The sequence below is a fragment of the Malurus melanocephalus genome, unplaced genomic scaffold (assembly GCF_030028575.1).
Source record: "Malurus melanocephalus ecotype Western Australia unplaced genomic scaffold, MMel_1.1 scaffold_503, whole genome shotgun sequence".
Lineage (NCBI taxonomy): Eukaryota > Metazoa > Chordata > Aves > Passeriformes > Maluridae > Malurus > Malurus melanocephalus.
In genome coordinates, this window is record NW_026623735.1 from 110,627 (window position 1) to 111,692 (window position 1,066).

Sequence of the window (1,066 nt, forward strand, 5' to 3'; positions counted from 1 at the left end):
GGGAAAAATTGGGTTTAAACCCACAACAATAGGGTATACTGTTAACCCCTCAGGGACTGAGATTCTCAGGAGTTTTAGCAGATTAGTGCTGTCTTCCCCTGTGTGCTGAGTATGCACACAGCTCTTGGAATTTCTCAGCAGTGAAAACAGTATTGATCTTCATTTGCTTCATGACTGCTTGAATTCTTCAGTGGAAGAATATTAAATAGGCACTGAATAACAGTTTTTTGGTTTCTGGTGGATTTTTTTAAATAAATGCTTGGAGATGCCCTGAAAGTTACTTGTCAAGTGCTACAGGTAGAACACCATTTTCTATTAAGTGTTCCAGAAAGKTGTGACTTCCCAAATTTTCTGTGCTTCATTTAGTTTTGTATTYTCCATAGTTTAAAATGAAGTTTTTAATTTTTCTTTCCAGAAATAGCTCAGCTAGCTAATTGTGACAGTGGGACAGCAGAAACTCTGGAAGCGGATGAATCAATAAATGTAAGCTTTCCTGTTACGTTACTGCTTTTGCTGAATGTCAGCAAGGAAAATCTGGTGTGTTCCCCCAAACCTGCCTGTTCTGGTTTCTCCTGGTATGTGTAAACAGATCGAATAAGCATTGCTTTGTACTCACACTAACTCTGTGAAGCTCTGCAGGAAGGAGGCTTTCAGAAGGTATAACTAAGCTTTCTACCTGTTTTCCTAGACATTTCAGTGTCTTAAACTTTCACAGAATTAAAGTTTACCATGTGGCAATAACTTTACCACAAAATCCACCACTGCTTTCTTTTGTTTCCATTCAATCAATGTATTTCTYTTTCTTTTAGAAATACAGGTAAACTGTTTAATAAAACAAAGTATTTTAAAGAGATTTTAAAACATTCCATTCAGAGAGGTAGCTAATGATCAAATTGAGAGATTCTGAACAGATCCAGTGAAGAGACAAGGAAGAAATGAGTAAGTTAGCAAATAGCCTAGATTCAGAAAGTTGGTTTACAGTTTGAAAGGYTGTACATCAATCTTCTGAATCTGTTTTTGAAAATATTTTCCTACAGCAGTGGGTATCTCACAGTAAAATTTTGTG

At 36.3% G+C, this 1,066-nt stretch overlaps 1 protein-coding gene across 1 annotated transcript in view; it reads left to right on the forward strand.

Annotated features, from left to right (window-relative positions):
* Positions 1–1,066, forward strand: part of LOC130582514 (microtubule-associated serine/threonine-protein kinase 4-like) — a 108,053-nt gene that overhangs the window by 72,409 nt on the left and 34,578 nt on the right. Inside the window, exon 10 of the mRNA XM_057381269.1 lies at positions 416–483. Coding sequence (XP_057237252.1) covers positions 416–483 — 68 coding nt within the window. The remainder of the gene's footprint in view (positions 1–415; positions 484–1,066) is intronic.